At 34.7% G+C, this 17,733-nt stretch overlaps 2 protein-coding genes across 2 annotated transcripts; both read right to left on the bottom strand.

The window, feature by feature from the left end:
- LOC124078369 (olfactory receptor 4C11-like) lies at positions 1–1,058 on the bottom strand. Its single transcript, XM_046423122.2, has one exon. It carries the CDS (start codon positions 1,039–1,041, stop codon positions 1–3), a length of 1,041 nt encoding a protein of 346 aa, XP_046279078.2. The 5' UTR covers positions 1,042–1,058.
- A 6,107-nt stretch (positions 1,059–7,165) lies between these two features.
- Positions 7,166–11,945, bottom strand: LOC124078373 (olfactory receptor 4C15-like). Its single transcript, XM_046423126.2, has 3 exons — positions 11,835–11,945; positions 11,169–11,287; positions 7,166–10,899 (listed from the first exon to the last, which is right to left on the bottom strand). The coding sequence occupies exon 3, from the start codon at positions 9,819–9,821 to the stop codon at positions 8,886–8,888; it is 936 nt and encodes a 311-aa protein (XP_046279082.1). The 5' UTR covers positions 9,822–10,899; positions 11,169–11,287; positions 11,835–11,945; the 3' UTR covers positions 7,166–8,885.
- Positions 11,946–17,733: the final 5,788 nt, after the last annotated feature.

The raw sequence follows: 17,733 nt of genomic DNA, 5'->3' as shown, positions 1-17,733 counted from the left end.
TCACAGTTTGTTGAACCATAACTTTCTGATGGCATTTTTGACTTCTGAATTCCTCAGAGTGTAAATCAGAGGATTGAGCAAGGGTGTTCCAATTGTATAAAAGACAGCCACCATCTTGTCCATTGGAAATGTGATTGGAGGGCGAGTGTATGTAAATATACATGGAACAAAGAATAAGATGATCACAATGATGTGGGAGGTGCACGTAGAGAGGGCTTTCCTTCTTCCTTCGGCACTCTTATTGCTCAGAGAGTGTAAAATGAAAGTGTAGGAGATAAGAAGGATTATGAAACTCACCATGCATATGGCCCCACTATTAAACACTATGAGTAGATTGATGACATAAGTGTCCATACAGGCAAGTTTCAACAAAGGTTGCAAATCACAGAAATAGTGATCAATCACATTGGGGCCACAAAAGGGTAATTTCAAAGCCAGGAAAATCTGTGCTGAAGAGTGAATACAAGAACCAACCCAGGCCAGAATCACCAACGCACCACAGACCTGTTGGTTCATGATGATTGTATATCGCAGGGGCTTACAAATGGCCACATAGCGATCAAAGGACATGAGGATGAGAACCAAGGTTGCCATACAGCCAAAAAAGTGAACAACAAAGATCTGTGTCATGCACTCATTGTAAGAGATGACTTTGTTCCCAGATATAGCATTGATAATCAATCTGGGGGCTGTACTTGTTGAAAAGCAGGAATCAGCCAAGGATAAGTAGAAAAGGAAGAAGTACATGGGACTCCCAAGTGTCCGGCTGAACCGAATGGTTATCAAAATGAGTGAGTTTGCCAACAGAGTTGCAAGATAGAGAAACAAGAAGACCACAAACACTATTTTCTCCTTTAGAATATCCTGTGTTAACCCAAATAGAATGAACTCATTCACACTGTGATTCAGCTCCATGGGTAGAGTGAGTAGAGAAAGGACACAGCTGAGAAATGATTTATCTGCAAATAAAATTGATACAATGATAATTTGGCAGTAGATGTGAACTGTACTCAATGAGAACTTTGTAGTTTCAAACAACATAATACAGTGATTCTCCCATTTTTTCATGTATTATAAAGAGTAGGATTTTTTTAAATTGAATCCCTTACTTTAACCATAGGCATTGATGCAAGCTCTTCTTAGGTGGGACAAAGAATATTTGGGGGGAAAGAAGAAAACCTACAAGTGATTGCGCTCTCTGCCAATGTCTGAGAGCTAATGACTATGTAGTAGTGCCTTACTTGTGTCATCTTAATGTCTTAAAATTTTCATTTCTATAAAAATTTAAGATTTTAATGGACACATATTTGTACACAAATGCGTATGATATATATGTGTAAATACTGGGAATGCATCTCAATTATGGAAACTGTTATCTATATATAATATCAAAGTGTACATTGGGGATGTCCTCTTGAGAAAACATGTTTTTTGATATGGACCTCAGTTTTTGCCCATTTTTCCTCTTCAATGTCTTGACCAAATTACGTTTTAATATGAAATTATTTCTTCAACTTTTGAGTTACCCCAGTCCTAATTTTAGTTTCATTTTCAGTCAGCACACATATGAGAATATGATATATGAATAAATCATTAAGGTTGAAATTATTAAGGAAAGTTACTATATATTTAAAACAATCCACTACACATGTTGGATATATGATATTGAGTCTCACACCGTAAATTTGATGTGCCACTCTGCCCAGAACCTGAATAAGGACTTTACTTATAAATGACTTTTCCTAACATATTTATCAGAATTTTTTTGCATTTGACCATTTTTGTTTCTTCCAAATCATAATTCTAAAGTTATATTGCAAAATTTCACTATATGAATAATCCCCATTATTTTGCTCTATCCTGCTTTATATGCACACATATTTATAGAATTTAAATCATCCAATAATACTTTATTTTCTAGTTTTCACAGAGTATTCACAATACAATTATCCCTTTTTTGATTATAAATTAACATTTGAAATTTCACAACATAAATTTTACTATTTAATTTTAACATTGTTTTTATATTTTAACTCTCATATATAAACATTTGCCCAAATCTCTTATTTATATACTTTATTTTTAATAATTTCATCAATATATATTACAAACTTCTGAGGCATAAAATGTATAAATTTTCATAATTACTGATAATCATTGTCTAATGCCTTTCCAATTTTGTTGTATTAATATTTATTAGAAATATTTTCATCATGGTATAAGAGTATTTTCACAATGAAATATCCAAAGTTTATATTGAATTACAAAATTCATAATTTTCCATCTCACTCTCCAGAGGTAACATACCATTCCTTATGTATTCTCCTAGATTTTTTATAGTTATATATGCATATGTATATGTGTGTGTGTGTGTGTATGTATATATGTGTATATATATATATATATATATATATATATATATATATTTTTTTTTTTTTTTTTTCTAGATATCCCTTTTATGAACACATTGGATCATTATTTACCATAGTTTCTAAAACTGTAGCAAAATAGCATTTTTTTAAAATAAAATTCTAAAATTAAGCATTATCTTATTTGGTTGGCTAATAGAATAAAAATTAGAATAAACATTTATTTGTTTACTGAGGACAGTATAATATTTTTGTATATTTTCATTTCTTATATTTCATATGTCTGAATTATGTATGTCTTTTAAAATTGTTTTTGATATCTTGCTTTGAGCTCTTTCCTGTTTTGAATGTTATACCATTGAATCTATGAATTTTCCCCTTTATGATTTAACAAGTTATCTAACTTTGGGAGTTATCATCTTTATTCTGTCTCATAATATTCCCAGCACTTATTTTAGTATGAATTCTGAGATAGTCTACCTGTGTCTGATTAATTGCCAGTCCATCGATGAATTAAAGAGCACTATCACATCTGTCACCAGACCCCCTCAGATCTGCAGCCACTATAGTAGGGCATGGAAAGATGTTCTCAAGCACTTTGCCATCATGATGAAGGGATTACACACTTCCAGATAAGATAAATAATTACATAAAAATTACACACAGCTTTATGCAATTCTATCAAATATCCCTTTCCCAAGTCTAAGTAGCCTTAGAGAATGAGTTAATGGGGTAGTAAAATTTCAAACATTAGAAATAGTGGTAAAGCTTTGTCTTAAAAATCTATGTTCTCATTCAATACAAAGGCTGTTAGAAAGTCCTGGGGAAATGATGGTCAACCACGCTGTCCAGGCCATGCTATTTTGGTTTATTTTAAATAAGAGGAAAAAAAAAAGATTTGGAAGGCAGCACTTTGACAGGCTGTGTGCATAAGCTCAGATCAATACTGCCTCAGGTTTTTTATTGAAACCAGTCATTATTTCATAAAACTCCTGAACTATCCTTCCTCTCTGATAATACCTTTGGGGTATTACCACAGTAGTGGGGCATACCATTTACTCTTCTTTAATTTTAAATTTTTATTTCTACCCATTAAAATTTTAACAAGTTTAAATCATATCTGGACCCAAGACCCTTCTTTATTTTTGTCTAGAAATAAACATCTACCTCTATTCCCTTTGCTTTGATATTACTATTCACTTTGTGTTGATGTGAATAAAATACCTCATATTACCTATTTTCCTTGTTTCATTACCTTATAGCTTAAATAGAGGTTCACTTATGTTATTTCCTTTGACACGAACATTTTCTTGCAAGAAAAGTATGTCCATTAGCCTTGTTATTTTCTGGGTATGAAATTCGACCTGTAACCCAGAGAGTTTTATTGAGGCAAAACAAGAATGAAATGCTGCTACTAAACAGCTATTCTCTTTCCCATCCACCTTACCTGTCATATAAAACAGCAAATCCCAAGCATTCATGTCATTGTATCCTCAAAAAAGAGAAAACTTGAGCTGTCAGAAGATTCCAGTTGATTTTTTTAAAAATTTTCAGATTTGATCCCAAAGTCAAGTTCTGCAAATTCATGATGAAAAAAAATATCAAAATACAAATTAGATAGCTAATGAATGATAGTGAAAGGGAAAAGGTCATAGACTCAATGAATTAGAGTAGGAAACAGGAGACTGATAAGTGAACAGATAGCTGCAGAGTTGTGAGGTAGGAGAAAGAAGATCTGGAGAGGGGAGGTAAAAAGGGTTTGTGACCCAAAATTTCACCATAAAGCTCAGCCTCTTTCTCTCCAACCCACTTGACCCCAAACCAGGGAGGTAGGTGGTGGTGCATTTTGAACAAGGATGACCAAGTGTCCTGAAACTCCAAGTGTATGGAGAGTGGAGTCCTATTACATACTTTGTTCCAGAAACCACACCACTGACATTAAACTCTTCAAGTGAGATGATCCCAAGATCAAAAGTTCTGCCATGCTGGGCTCAATGTATGGTGCTATATTATTCCACCCTCTGTGAGCAGAGAGTTGCTGAAGAAATAGTGTATGTTCCTGCTGAAGCTAGGAAGATTTTTAAGAACCCTGGAAAAGCATCACTCTTGTTTGGGAAAATACTCCCTAGAAGTTCTACCTTTCATAGAAGACACAGTATTCTTGACAGTCTTGAGAAAGCCATGTGAAGAGAGCATTTCAGATAGATTAAAATCCTTACCTTTTTTTCTGTTAAGCAAACAGATGCTTTCCAAAGAACTTCACCTTTCATTTACAGGAAGCTGAATCACATGAAGCCTGGGTACAGCTTTCTATCATAGAGGTTAAGGGATGTGGATAGAGTATGTGGAGAGGGGACTCTACATGTGGACATATTACACATGGTTCCTCCCAAAGCCCTGTGTCAGATGAAAACAACAATTTCTACACTGGAGCATTGAAGAAAGTTGTAAAACTTAGAAGTTTCTTAATTTGTCTCTTGAAAACAGTGTGAAAGAAACTACCCCTGTGCTCTGAGAAACCCTCTGAAACCAGCTATTTTTTTTTACCAGTTTGTCTTTGGTAAAAGTGTAAATAAACACATTTATTTTTATTACACTGGAAATTTATAGTAATTCCACAAAGGTTTTAGAAGTGTAAGGCTTTTATCCTCAGGAGCTCTAAGAAAGCCCTACTCCCAGCAAGTCCCAAAGGACATCAGTGAGTTACCTTGTTGACTGTAGAAGGCAGGCACTGTAGAAAAGTAGTTAAATTTCAACTTGATATGAATTGCAACTGAGAAAACCATGCTCACCTCTTTTATGATTGGCTTAAGTTAGTCTCTTTTGGAAACATGAAATTCATTGAAGCCAGTTAGATGTTGGTGGACATGAGACCTGGCCCCACCACATCAACTATCTAAATTTAATTAACTACATTAATATTTTCAATTTCCAATTTCATCTTTTGCAAAGGTCAACTAATAATAATATTTATTTTCCCCATTTCTCATCCCATCTATGTTTTAAGCCAGTGTAGAGAGAAAAAAAAGGGATCAGAATTATTGAATACTTTTATTATGAGTTTTTCTCTTATTTCTAAAGATATATTCACTTCCACACAAGGAAGAAAGCCAGATCTTTTAATTTAAATGTAATCATAAACTATTATAGTTGGGACATTATGAAATTACTTTCCTAAGATGGATGGAGACCAGGATTTGCTACCTAGTGTCCTGCCAGTTATGCCATTGCCTTTGAGATGACTATGATGAGGTTTATATCAGAAATTCAGAGTGAGGGTGGTAGAAAGAAGCAGGAGGCAGATTGCAAAACACTTCACACTTTAGCTTCTGTGTTGAGCACCAACTAGCAAGCAAGTGTCTGAGAGAAACATCTTAGGGAAAATAATACAGTCAACCTGGCCTTTTAAAAAAAATTACAAATAGGCTGGAAGAATTTTGAGAATATTTTTTTTTGTTGTGTCACTTAAAGCTTTTAGACCACAGCTTCTGCACCAGTTAATTGGGAGTGTGAAGAAAAATTTATAATTTTATCATTTTCCACTATACAATTTTATAAAGACTTAAAGATATAACATAAAACTAGTAATCTCTGACTCAGAAAAAGTGCAGAATAAATTATTTTGTTCTTATTAATCCTTCTTCAACATGAGGAATTGAGGTGAAAAAGTGAGAGAAGTCTCACTCAAGGTGACAAAACCCATTAGTAACAAAACATGCTTAGAATCTAAATCTCACAACTATGAGTCTAAAGCATTTTTAAAATTATTATTATTTAATAACATATCTATAGTAATGGCATAAGATTTCTTGTCCAGCAAAACAAAAATCAGTCAATTAGGCAGAGCCTGGGATGATTTCACCAAGTCCCTTCAATCTCTGAGTGAATTTTGTGAAGGCTCATTTAATATTTCTTGTGGATAGAAAAGTTGAGATACCTAAGGACTCCACATAAAGCCAAACCAGGGTACCCAAGGTTTGACTGAGGGCAGTGAACTTTGGTCATTCAGTCATGAAAACTATGCAATTCAGAATAGATGACAACTGATGCTTGTACTCTTTGTATTATTATTATTATTGTTATTATTTGGTACTAGGGATTAAACTCAGGTGTGTCTCTCTACTGCTGAGCCACACCCCTAGCAATTTTTCTTATTGCAAGTTTTATTTTTAAACAACATCTCACTAAATTGCTGAGTGTGGCCTTGAACTTGGCCTCCTTCCTCAGATTCCCAAGCCACTGAGATTATAGGTGTGTGCCACATGCTCAGCACTCTTTTGTCTTTTGATCCATGTGTATGTATCTCATGTAAAATCTCAGAGTGAATTAGGACCTGACTTTAAAATTTGTTCACTTAAAGTTATATCTTACTAAAGTTAGTGTTCCAATGAATAATAATAAAAAAATTATTCAGATCAAACCTAATCAATAAAATGGAAATTTGAAGCAATAATTATTTTACTGAGATCCGAAATAGCTAAAGATCACTGAGAAAAACTTTTATTTTTTCAAGTGATGAATGGAGAGTGAAAAAATATTATAATAAATAATTTAACATAGAGGAAATAACTAAAAGTAGAATTTATTTGAAATATCCCCTTCTAAACTATGTCAAAGGGTGACTGTAGCTTGTATCAACATCTGCAGGATAATGCCAGCAATGTCTATATTCACTTTGCAAACATTTCATTAAGTTAATATTAGAGATGGATTTAAACTTTACTAAGGGAAGATATATCATCCATTCATACAGTCAATGTCTGTTTATTAAAACAGAGATGCCTCAGTGAACCTAAGAGAAAAAAAATCCTCTACCTCGTAGCTTACAGTCTATGAAAGGAGACAAACAAAAATACAAGTATACAAATTATATGGAGGGTGAGAGAGTGATACAGATCTCAGAGAACAGAGAGGTGGTGATGAGGGGGCTTAATGAAAGCCACAGTGCAGAGTTCTGCTTTTTAAGATGTAGGTAATGTGAGATGCAGAGAGAATGAGAATAGAATGGATGGAAGAAGGGTCCAAATCAAGAAATATGTGCAAAGGCTTTGAACTAGGAGATGACCCTGGTGTTCATTGAACGTAAAAGAGCCCATACGGAGGGAAGGTGTGAGAAAGAAGCAGTCACAGAGGTCACAGTGACCCAAATTGTAGAGTCTGGGAGGTCACTGCCAGGACTCCCCCTTTTCCTCTAAGGAAATGCAGAACAACTGTGAGATTATGAGCAAAATCATGTTTTCATATTACCTATGAGTTAATACAGCATCTTTCCTGAATCATTTCCTGTTTAAAGGTAGAAACCCACTCTTGTTCTTTCAAATATCCAGAAACATTTTCTTAAATTTCCACTTTTTATATTGGCAGTGTATTCCTGAAAATTCATTGACTAATTCTGGTAACTATAAGGAGCCAACTTAGTGGTAGCCCAACAAGATCACTGAGATGAGTGTCATCATGCCTAAGCAAATCTACATAGAAGACACCATGGAGATCTAAAGCCATAACTATTATTAGGAGAAACTGAAATATGTCAGTACATAGGTTTGTTCCAGAAGTTACATGGTAATCTGAGATTAACTATGTTAGCAATAAGAATGACTTGTTTATCTACATTTAAATTATCTCTTTATTGATACTTATACCAATAGAATTATTTTCACTTGGTAGTCAAAGTCAAGAAAATTAAAAACATACAAATTGAAATGTGATCCTTTTTTAAAATTGATGTTTTACTCTCTGGTGCCTCTGGCTACTATTTCTTCTGCAAGGGGAGGAAGTCACAGCCCTATGTACACATCTTTAGGAAGGCATTGCTGGTATAGTGGTGTTTCAAGAGTTTCCTTTGACTGCACTTGAATAAAAAATACTGATGGCTGACTCCCATATGGAGTGTGCCCCTCTGTCCTCCCACAACAGCTGATTGGTGGTTGTCTCATATCTGAGAGGAGCTATCCATAGGCAGAACTGGACCAATCAAATCCTATCTCCCAGGAAATGCAAGAAGGGACTCAAAATTTGCAGCCCACACTGAATGTTGAAGTCACCTGACAAAGGAAATCCTTCAGTAGAAGTTTTATGAATCTCTACTCTCTGCTTGACTTGAGTCCTTCAACAGTCACTAAGATCATTGTCATCAATCTTTTATACCATGAAACAGTGTGAGTAAATTTCTGTTATTAATACACAGAATATTTTTGTCTTTCCTCTGCAAAGATTTTGCAAATAGAGTGAATGGATAGCAATCAGTAGGTAATTTCTCTTCTCACTCTTCATTTCTTTTATTTTTAGATTCTAAGGAAGCATACAATTCAATTATTTAACTTATATATGAAATATCAAGTTGCCAGCTCAGATCTGATACCTGAAGTGAAAGTAAGGATCATTTTATGACCCATACATGAAGGTTTTTCTATAAATGTATATTACCATATTTCTATGCAAAGAAAATCCTATAAAGTTTTTATCAGAAAAAATTACTTATTAGGTCAGAAATTTAATTTTTAAAGTGTTTAATATCTACCTTTCATCAGAAACTACTACCAACCTCTTCCACACTTTCCTCATGGAATTTTTTACTTCCTTATTCCTGAAAGTATAAATCAAAGGATTAAGCAAGGGAGTTAGGATGGTGTAAAATATGGCCACCATTTTGTCATAAGGGAAGGTAGAAGGAGGTATTGCATATACAAATATGCATGGGACAAAGAACAAAACCACAACAGTAATGTGAGATCCACAGGTGGACAGAGCTTTCCTACGCCCCTCAGCACTGTGTGTTCTCAGGGAGAACAAGATGACACCATAGGATACAAGTAACAAGGAGAAGTTGATGATGCAGATTAACCCACTGTTGGCGATCACCAGAAGGCTTAGGACATGTGGGTCAGTGCAGGCCAGCTCCAGCAATGGGTAGAGGTCACACATGAAATGATCAATGACATTAGGTCCACAGAAGGGCAGCTGGAAAGTAAAGAGAATCTGTATGATGGCATGCAAGAAGCCCCCTGTCCAGGACACCCCCACCAGAATGCCACAGAGCCTCCAGTTCATGATGGAACAGTAGTGCAAGGGCTTGCAAATGGCCACATAGCGGTCATAGGCCATGGCTGTGAGAATAATTAACTCTGCTCCAGCAAGGAAGTGCTCAGCAAAAAGTTGAATCATGCATCCTTTATAGGAGATGGTTTTTCTCTCATAAAGAGAGTCCACAACCATCTTTGGTGTGATGACAGAAGAGAAGCAGGCATCCAGGAAGGACAGGACAGCCAAGAAGAAGTACATGGGGGAGCCCAGCAGTGCAGGGCTACAGAGGATGGTCACTACAATCAGCATGTTGCCTCCAACAGTTGCAATGTAGACCAACAAAAACACAACGAATACTATTTTCTGAACTCTTGGATTATTCGAAAGGCCCAGGAGGACAAACTCAGTTATAGTGCTCTGTTTTCGCATGATTTCCAAGGAAAAGGTGAAGGTAAAACTGTGATCATGAAAACATATAATTTAGATAAAAAAATTGCTTCAAGCTATTTGTAATATTACAGTCATCAACTAGTTGCTGCATCATTAGGTGGACTTATCTGGAGTGCTTTCGTTATCACTGAGAACATATTATTAGATATTTATTGAAGGCTGTTGTACATCAGGCAATATTGAGGTATAGATAAATTCTTGTACACTTTAAGAAAACCAGATTTTCAACATGGTGGAGGAGTTACTTTGTCAAAATCCAGCTTTAACCATTATGTAGGAGCTGCCTCTTGTATTTGTTGAAGGGCATTCTGAAGCCACACTCAATTTGCAAACAAAGAAAGCCTATTATTTATTAATTACACCTTCCATAGGCATAGAATGAGGCAGGGATGAGTAGCCTGCCATGCTTGATTAGGGGACTGCTTCATCTACCATTAGAAGAAGAAATAAGAGGCAGTTGAGGTGGCTCCTGACAACCATGGATGCTCCTCAAAAATTTCTTAAAATCATTGGAAAGGATTGGTTCTGTGAATGAGAGGATTCATTCTTTATAAAACAGAAAGACGTATAATACAGTGCATAGCTCTACTATATTTGATGCATGAATACATACAAAGTTTTGAGATTTTACTCGCCATTTATCATTTAAAAAGGTGAACAAAGGTTAACAAAAATAATGTCTGTTTTATGCTGAATAAATGGAAGAGTGCAGGGAAAGCAATTGCTTAGGACCCACAATCTGTGTGAGGTTTTATTATCCCTATTTATTGTAGAGGAATATGTATTTAAAGCTTAATATGAAGCAAATAACAATGCTTGATTTACAGTTATAACACTGAATCTCTAGCTCCAAAATTCAGTCCTCTCCCAGAAGATCAGCAGAGGAAGCCTAGGACATTTTCTTTTCCAGCAGTAAGTTCATGGAAGCCATGGTCTCTACAGTTTTGGTCCACCTTAAAGTTTAAAGCATATTATTTCTTTGCTCATGTTTGAATGAAGAATCTTGAGAAAGGAATCAGAGCCATCATGAAGAGTCAGCAGGCACTTGTCCAGCCACCTGCAAATGCATATCGGCAACATGTAGTGAGGAAATAAATAACTGGGTGAATAAAACTTAGAGTCTTGAGACTTTATTATTATATATGCATTGTTTATACATGTGACCCTATCTGAGCAGATATAATCCTTCAAAACACATGGTTTCAAATTTATTTGACTTTATTGTAACATAGAAATGTTCATAAGCAGCTTATGCACTCATCTCCAAGGATTATAATGATGGTCAAATTTGGTAACATATAAATATAAATGATAAAATGTTCTTACTTGAAAACAGGTGTTTTACCCACAGGAAACTTTTCCATGATTCTCCAGATACATACTCCCAACTCTTGAAATCATTTGCTTCTGGTTGACACAGCTTCAAAAGGTGACTGTATTCTCACCTGTGCATATGACAGAATCACAAATAGCATTTGTGTCTGTGAATATTTATATGTAAATATATGCATACATATGTATGTTTTGTTGTTAAAATACAGGAATAAAACCATAGTTGGCTTTATTCGAGAATGAAAAATGGGCCTATATATGACTTCCCCATAAAGCCAACAGAAACAAATTGGAATATTAATAAAGCTAACATGCACAAATGTATGTCATCTGCTAGTTTGACAGCAGCCACTATCACTGTGATTTCAATTCATTCCTCACTGAGGTCTGCAACATGAGCTCTGTTTCCACTGTGAGCTCTGTATCCACCGCTCACATCTTATCACCAAGGAAACAAGAGTATAAAATAAACCCTACTAGGTCACTGACTCAGACAACAGCCCTAGAAGATCAATATGTAATTTACAGGAGTCAGTTTAGCCAAACTCATGAAGACCTGGTTTCCAAACTTTCTGAGACTAGGTTAATTATAGCTCTCAAAAAATTTAAAAGCCTCAAGTTTATGCTCTATGAATGAGTTTAATAGGAAGGGCTACTCACCTGGTTCTTGTGAGAGTCCAGTGAGGCCATCCACTAAAAACATCAATGCAGTCAGAAATGCAGATAGTGGGGAGGGGCCAGAATGTCCTGCCACAGCCAGGGACGCAGAGCACAAATGACAACCTTTGCTCCTGACTCCTGCCTCACCTAGACAAGGCTAACCAGTGCTTTTCCTCTTATTGATTTACAAAGATCAAATATTTGATTATTGTTTGCAGGGAAGAAATGATACTTTTTAAATACACAACAACTTTAAATGTCTTTAGCTTTCCTTGAATGCATTACTGTGACCCTGAGACCTACCTGGTTCCATTCCTGTTTCCTGTACAAAGAAATCCAAACTGAGTGAAAAGTTAAAAGGAAGACAAGTCCCTGTGTTAGTTGGATAATTAAGGAACTCTTATTTATTCATTGTCTCATCATCTTTATCTGGAAGTGTTTTAAGAAAAAATACCATTTTTTTTGGTTAAAGATTCATCAGATACAAACAAACCAACACTTTCTTTTTTCAAGTACAGAATTTCCAAAATTAGTGCTAAAACTTCAACAACAAAGAGTATAGTGTGCTCATGTTTTTGACCACAAATTTTGTGATTTTAGATCATTAAAAGGTAATGTCTTAAATGTACTGTGCTTTTCTGGACTGAATCCTACCATGCATAGTAGTGAAAAATTATTTAAATATAGATAAAGTTTTGTGTTATTACTATTATTATTATTATTAAGTGGTCCCAGGGATTGAATCTGGGGCACTTAACCACTGAGCCACATCCCCACCCCCTTTTTTTTTTTTTTTTGAGACTGTCTCACTATGTTGCTTAGGGTCTCAATAAGTTGCTAAGGCTGCCCTCAAACTTGTAATCCTCTTTCCTCAGCCTCCTGAGTGGCTAAGATTACAGGCATGCGCCACCATGTCAGGAAAAGTCTTGTATTATTTGCTGACATCTCTTAGTCTTGACAAATGTGCCCATGGTAACATAAGAAAACAGAATTAAAGGAAATTAAGTGAGTAACATATTAGAACCCTCTATACCATCTTATTTCTGTTACTTTAAAATTATTCCAAATAAATACTTGAGCACAAAGACAAAAATCTGTTTGTTTTCTGTCAAAAAGGTAGCAATCCCAACTTCATGGTTAATAGCTTTGTGCTATTGAATGACCATCATGCCTAAGCTTTCTGATCCATAGAAAGCATAAATCTAAAGGAAGATGTGAGTATTCATGTCAGCAATATTTTAAGCAATGTCTGCATAAACAAAGTGAGATAAAACTGAACCAGTCATAAGAATAAAATACATTTATTAAAATCATACTTTAAAAAAATGACTCCTACTCTAAAATGTAAACAAAATTTATTCATTCTTTAATACTGCTAAAAATATATAAATGATTCCAGAATTATAAGCACGTTTGTATTGCTTATACTAGTAACCACAGACATATAAACTTATTCTATTAATGAAAAGAGATGTAGAAATTTTACATTGGAAATTTATACAGTATTAATATTGGCAATTAAGAAATATCTAAAATATTCAGCAATTAAGATGTCCATATAAATGAAATTATTACAACTTATCATAACTTGATACTATCAATAAGACATTAATAACATGAAAAAGAATAAAGCATTTTATAAGTGAGAAATGCAGACAAAAAGCAAACACTGATTATTTATAAATATTTTAAATATAATTTTATAATTTAGAAGGGAACACATAACAATGAAAGATATTTTATTTGGAAAATGTGTTTTGTTACTATTGTAGAAATATTTAGAATTAAGCATCAGGATTAAAAACTGAAATATCAATTTTACTTAAAGTTCAGAGATAAAATATGAGCTTTATGGTTAATTTATATGCACAGGTGGAACTATTAGGCTAACATACCATAGCATCTTATATTTTAAAATTTTAAACTATTGAAAACTTTCCAAAAATGACCACATTATGGACCCAACCCTCTCTAACCTATATATATTCTTCAATATCAAATTTAATTCTATATTATGATGTAGGTAACAGGTTACACTGTCCACATTTCTCTTAGAACACTCCTTGTTCTCTCCTTCCTTGACACCATACTCTTGAATATGCTGGCACTGTTCCTGATATTGCTTAGGGGTCCCTCAAATCATGACTTGTGGCTAGTAGCCACCTCCTTGGGCAGTGACCTTGGAAGTCGGCCTCTCTGTGCCCCACTATTCACACTACTCACTTTTTTCTTCCTAACAAAAATAATTATTTAGCAGCAAAACTAATTTTCACACCAACTTTCTGTGAATAATATAATTTATGGTTGAAATTTTATTATTTATATATACATACATATATTTGAAAACTGTAAGAGAGATCTGTAATTAGGATGTCATTACAGGCAGTATTTTTGTGATTGTACTTCAAGCAATAAATTTCAGATAATTTATATGCACATGGATGTACATATCAGTCACATTTTCATATATTTTATTAAATAATTATGTTACTAATTTAAAAATAATTAAAAATCCTATCTATAATTATCTTTTAAAAAATACCTTAAATTTAGCATATATTTGATCTAGGATTCTTCTTCACCAATTGAAGATATATCTCTTTTCCTGCTGGTTAAACATTTCCTTCTGATTAAACATATTCCCTTTCCTGGCTATCTAATATATACATTATTTTCAGATAGCTGGTCCTTTCCTTTGCCCTTAGTATAGTTGTGCCAATTTCCTTAGATGTCTCAATATTTATATTTAATGTGGGTGAAAAAATATCCATTCTCTGCTGGTTTTCTTCTTAACAGATGCCTGAATTTCCTTCTTTTCTGTTATCTTAGTGATTTAGCTAATGGTAAGGGTGAGACCAAGCTATGATGCTTAGTCCTGAAGTAGTTCTGTACATCAGTCACTTGAACTTTCCTGAATAATTTTGCAACAGGAACCCAATGCAATCTATGACATCAAGCACACTTAGAAAATTACATAGTTAAATCAGAAGCTTTCATTCTGTCCTATGAGTCCCTGTTTTTTATCTTTAATTTCCTTCCCTTTGCCATTTGTTAGTTTGCGGTTATAGAAATAGTAAGTTTTGTATTCTCTATCAGTATCTATGATTGGCACAATAGTACTTAAATTTACCAAGCTCCTACTATTGTACTTTAATACAGATTCATAAAATTCACCTTATAATCTAAAGCATTAGGATGGGGGTTAGAGGATAAATGAGAATGTGTTTAGAAGGAACAAATAAGATATAATTGGAGAAATAGAGGGGAAATATTCATTTGAATTCCTGAATCATTAGTTTTTACTCAAAGGTAAATAGCTGAGTATGGATTTCTTTAGACATGAAGCAATAAGAGTTCCTAAAGCAAAGGAAAGGAAGAAAAATAGGAGATAGTTTTGAATTCTGTAACAACTGCTGTCTATGGGGTCCTTTCAGATGTCAAGTGCTCTCCTCTAAGCTCCACCTGCATTGTTTCATCCCTTAATGCATCTGTTCATCTTGATACAATCCCCACTAAAGATGAGGAATCTGGGGGCCAGAAAGGTTATGCAGCTAACTCAATTGTACACAGTTATTAAGCAAAAGGACATTGCATGGCATTAACCATGAGAACATAACCACAACACCTGCACTTTGAAGCACTATATCATCATTGAAAATCCTTTTTAAAAATTCAGAAGTGTGAATTAGAAATCTCACCATGCACAGTTCCTTAAACATTCTGGTAATGGCCAAAACGTGATGTTCTTTTTTCCAACTCTTCATTCTATATCTAAGAGAGGAAGAGCATCTTTGGCCGTCGAGATGGAGAATGTTTCCAGTGCTGTTCAAGTGCTGCCTTCACAAGGTCTTAGAAAAAAAAGAAAAATGAAATAAAGCTTCTGCCTTGGCTTCTGATTGGAATTTAAATAGGTTTCCTGAGAGGGCAAGAACTTTGGAATTGCTTCTCAGTCTCCCCAGGGCTTGGAATTTTTCTATTAGACTGATTAGCAACACACTTTTGTGTGGCTTTTCACTTGCTAAAGCATTTATAAAACTTTTATGTCCTTGCATAATAGGAATTTTTTTCCTTCTTTTTATTTTTTAATTTCTATTGGGTTAATGAAAGATGTTTTCATTTCCTATGCTATTCAGGAATAGAGTACAGTGTATAAGAGATGGAATATAGTATTTCTGTGCAGTTTTAGGCAAAGTACTCTTATATTACTAAGTATAAAAATTGAGTTCTATGATAAGAAATCCTTTCATCAGTCCATGAAGAAAATACATACTGTTTGTGGACTAAGATGCCACAGTCTGGCTGGGCACAAATGCCACAGTCTGGCTGGGCACAAATGCCGCAGTCTGGCTGGGCACACAATCATGAGCCACCACACAGCTTGTAGATTCAAACAGCAACTCTTTATTCCTGAACTCACACCAGCCATCTACAATCACGTTCTGGGGAAATCCACGTTCTCTACCCAAATCCACCTCCACTGGGCTTCTATCTCCAAAAATATACTGTCTGAATCCCGTGAGAACTCAAGGGGAACTCAGGCAGCAAGATACGGCCTATTCCCAGCAGGAATAATCTTAAACCTTAAACCTGGAACCTAAACCGGGAACGCCCTAATCCGCCTTGGTCCTTGAGCAAGGTATGCCAGCACTACCACAATTCACCTACATTCAATGTCACTGCAACATGGGGTACGCTGGCAAGGAAATTGTCATACCTACTTGGCTAATGGCTCCCAGCACTAAGATAGCAAGGAGAGAAAAGCATTTTACAAAGAAGTATCCATATGGTATTCATTCATTGAATTTTTTTTTCTTAAAACCTGATCTGGAGAATCCATGACTTCAGAACTAAAAATCCAATTTCTACAGATTAAAGTAATTTTTTTTCTCTTTTCTTTTGAAAGATGATAAGGCAGATCTGTGAGATGTAAGGGAATACAGCATGGAGACCAATGCTTGAGGGTAAACTCAGAAGCAGCTTCTGAGGATCCTTTAGGAAGACCCACAACAAACCATTTGCTACTATTTTTATTTCTGTTCCTCCCCAAAGGGAAAAAAAAAAGAATCAAAATGACTTACGAAAAAAAAAAAGGTTCAGAAGCACCAGTGTCAATAGTTCATACTATTAAGAAACAAGTGTTATTCTTTTTAAATTGGAATTCTACATGTGAGTAACTGTACGGAAGAACTACCTGACATGGATCACATTCCTGGTTAGGATGATATTTCAAAAATGCCAGTCAGTCATAAGATGCTACCAACATATCTGGACTTCAAACTATACTACAACCTCCTCTTTAGTCTTTATCCTGCTTTGCTTAAACTTTTAGTCTTTGTTTCTGTTAGAAGAATAGAATTGGATAATATGGAAACAAGATCACAAAGATAGAATGGTGCAGATGGTATAATAAATATCATTTACATAGTTGTGAAAAATAAGGTGACTTTTTTTTCTTTTTAGTTTGACTCAGAAAAGAAACAGAGACAGAGGGAGCCACAATCATAAAGAATGTGAATGAAATGAGATGTGCGGTAGCAATCTGTCCTTCCACAGTTTAGCCAATATTCTCTTCTTTCCCACACATTTTATGTTCATGGTAAATATAATTTATTAATTAGATAATTTTGTCATTTGTTTTTCTCGTTTATGTTTTTGTTAGTGCACTGTAGTCAGATGTAATAGTGGAGTTAATTTTGACTTAATCATAGATGCATATAATCTAGTTTGCTCATTTTCAACTCCAGTACTGCCCCTTTCCTTCTGCTCTTCCTTTCCTCCTGAACCCCTTTCTCTGTTCTACTGGTCTTTCTTCTATTTATTTATCATTTTCAAATTCCATCTTCAAGATTAAATTTTAAAATTTCAAAATGTTCCAAGAGACAAATCATTTAATTTTTGG

Source organism: Marmota monax, unplaced genomic scaffold (assembly GCF_021218885.2).
Source record: "Marmota monax isolate L192 unplaced genomic scaffold, Marmota_monax_Labrador192_F-V1.1 WCK01_AAM20220418_F8-fsc00441, whole genome shotgun sequence".
Classification (NCBI taxonomy): domain Eukaryota; kingdom Metazoa; phylum Chordata; class Mammalia; order Rodentia; family Sciuridae; genus Marmota; species Marmota monax.
The sequence above is the reverse complement of the archived record's forward strand: the minus strand, read 5'-3'. Positions and strand labels throughout refer to the sequence as shown.

Bases quoted from the DNA above. Each gene is read 5' to 3' on its own strand.
- LOC124078369 (XM_046423122.2), bottom strand. From the start codon at position 1,041: ATGTTGTTTGAAACTACAAAGTTCTCATTGAGTACAGTTCACATCTAC.
- LOC124078373 (XM_046423126.2), bottom strand. From the start codon at position 9,821: ATGCGAAAACAGAGCACTATAACTGAGTTTGTCCTCCTGGGCCTTTCG.